This window comes from Chrysochloris asiatica, unplaced genomic scaffold (genome assembly GCF_000296735.1).
Source record: "Chrysochloris asiatica unplaced genomic scaffold, ChrAsi1.0 scaffold00024, whole genome shotgun sequence".
NCBI classification, from domain to species: Eukaryota; Metazoa; Chordata; class Mammalia; order Afrosoricida; family Chrysochloridae; genus Chrysochloris; species Chrysochloris asiatica.
In genome coordinates this window covers 15125343-15127890 of record NW_006408542.1, presented here as the reverse complement: position 1 = coordinate 15127890, position 2548 = coordinate 15125343, and the positions used below count along the sequence as shown (strand labels likewise).

Here is a 2548-nt window from a genome sequence, read left to right as displayed (position 1 = left end):
TGAAATGTTTATTGTGAGAATTATAACAATCTCTATTTAAAATATCCTACTGATTAAGAATATAATTTAATTGCTAAAGGTGAATCATACTATCCTTCTCAATATTAATATGAACATTTTACATACATTACAAAATAATCATACAATGATATATTTCATTATTATGGAGATTCACTAGCATTGAAACCCATATAAAATCTTGATGCAATGATTATATGTGAACAACAAAATGATCATTTTGAGCCCCAAATAGGTATCTAATTAAATTACACTACTTTTTTTTTTCTTTAAAGTTAAAAAATGATAATAAAAAACTACCAGGAATTTCCAGGCACATACAGTGTGCCACACCCAACAAACACTGCAAAAGTAAATGGTACTGTATTTTTAGTTAATTCAGACTAATCATTTTCAGGCCAACCCTCTAATATATATGTAAATTGGAAGAACAGAGAGGAAATGACTTTCCTAGTTAATGAGTACTCACGCTTATGAAAAGTTGAACTGGCCTTCAGGTACACAAACATTGTCTATAGAAATGGAAGTCTTCTTTAAGCTATCAGACTGTGGACACTGATGCTTGTCACCACTAACTCATGAAGTTTTGGTCTGCTTATTGATAGAATTTCCTTACATTTGTCTGTTCTCCAAGCAGCGGTACCTGAGTGTGTCAGAATCACTGGTTGTTGTTGTCAAGCACCATCAAGTTGGTTCTGACTCATAGCAACCCTATATAACATTTCTGGGAACGGGTGGTGTGTTTGAACTGCCGACCTTGCAGTTGTTGTTGTCCTTATTGTCCAGTGCTTATCCTATAGCACCACACCAGAATCACTAGCATGCTTGTTAAAAACGCAGAGTACTAAGTTATAGTCCAGACCCACTGATTCAGGAAGGTGCGTTTAAAGAAGTACTGCAGGTGCTTCTTGTGTCCCTGAGTTAGAATGAAATCATGGCACCTGTACAAGTGAGGGTTTCCTTTCATTTACGGTTTCCTAACAGTCACAGCTGAAAACCCTTGCCAAGGAAAATGGCTACTATGAACATGTAACCTTACATTCAAAACAATTAGCAAACACTCTTGTCTTTCATATTCCTAAAACTATGTAAGTAGAAACTTAGAAATACTGAACTGAACACACATGACTTAAAGCACTACTTAGGAGAAGATGCTCTTTAAAAACAAAAGTTTCCCTTTTAGAAGACTCTGAATTATCTAGAAAGTTGCACTTGCATAAGAAATCCAGCTTTTCTTTAAACAAAGTACACATTTTAATTTTCTTCACAAATTACCACAACAGTGAGCAAAAGAAAAAAAAAGTCTTACTTGTATTTGGGAGAGAAGAAATTAGTACCAACAGTTAGGGTCAAGAATCAAACTCAATTTGCTTCCAAGACTTGGAAGAACTTCTTTTGTACTGTTCAAGTTCCTAGAACAAAAACATTATTTAAAATAATCAACATTACAAATTAACATAGGCACTTTAAAACTGCCTTAGCATCTTTAGGTCCTATATAGCATAATCGTTCTAAAAGGTCTCTTGACAATTATTTTGTAAATGATTATACTTAAGAGTTACATTCTAGAAATTCCATCTTTAGAGTTTCTGCGTGGTCTAAGCAGATACATTTATTAACACTTCAGACAAAATAATACACTATCTAATCCTCTGCCAATGAGTCAGTTCCAACTCAAAATGACCCTGTATAGGGTTTCTGAGACTACATTTTTAAGGGAGCAGACAACCCCATTTTTCTCCTGTGGAGCACTGGTAGCGTAGTGGTTACGAATCGGGCTGCAAACCTTAAGGTCAGTGGTTCGAAACTACCAGCCGCTCCGCGGGAGAAAGATGAGGCTTTCTACTCCCGTAAAGATTTACACCTTCGGAAACCCTGTACAGGGTCGCTATGGGTCGGACCCGACTCGATGGCACTTAACAACAACAACAACAACAGAGCAACTGGTGGGTTTGAACCATCAGCCTTGGGGTTAGCAGTCAAACACTTAACCCACAGCAGTACCAAGGCTCCTAATATACTATATGTTGTTGTTGTGAGATGTATATAGTAGGTTTTCCATGATGGTAAATCTGTAAGGGAGCAAAAAGCCTCATCTTTCTCCTCTGGAATGGCTGGTGGATTTGAACTGCCGACCTTGTGGTTAGCAGAGCAGTGCTTACCCTACAGCTCCATATGCAGTCTTCCAACTAACAGAGTACCTGTCATACTAGCTCTTCAAGTCCACCAGCTCTTAAGTATTTTTGTTGTTTTTTTTTTAAGTTTTTTATTGTGGATTGAATGAAAGTTTACATATACCTTGTTTAATTACATTGATTATAATACCCTCCATATACCATCAGTTAACAGTATTTCTCTCTATCCACTTTAGCTTTTTAAACAAACAAACAAACAAACAAAAACACCACTCAGGCATGTATAATAATTTACATCTACAAAGGGCACATTCTGCAAGCCTGCTCCTGGCCACCAGCTCTTAGTCCCTCTCTTCTTAGTCCATGAATCTAGAGTCCTCAGCTGCACCCCCTCT

General features: G+C 36.9%; 1 protein-coding gene across 1 annotated transcript in view; it reads right to left on the bottom strand.

Moving 5' to 3' along the window:
• Positions 1–1367: 1367 nt before the first annotated feature.
• Positions 1368–2548, bottom strand: part of DYNC2LI1 (dynein, cytoplasmic 2, light intermediate chain 1) — a 60346-nt gene continuing 59165 nt past the window's right edge. Inside the window, exon 11 of the mRNA XM_006839464.1 lies at positions 1368–1430. Coding sequence (XP_006839527.1) covers positions 1368–1430 — 63 coding nt within the window. The remainder of the gene's footprint in view (positions 1431–2548) is intronic.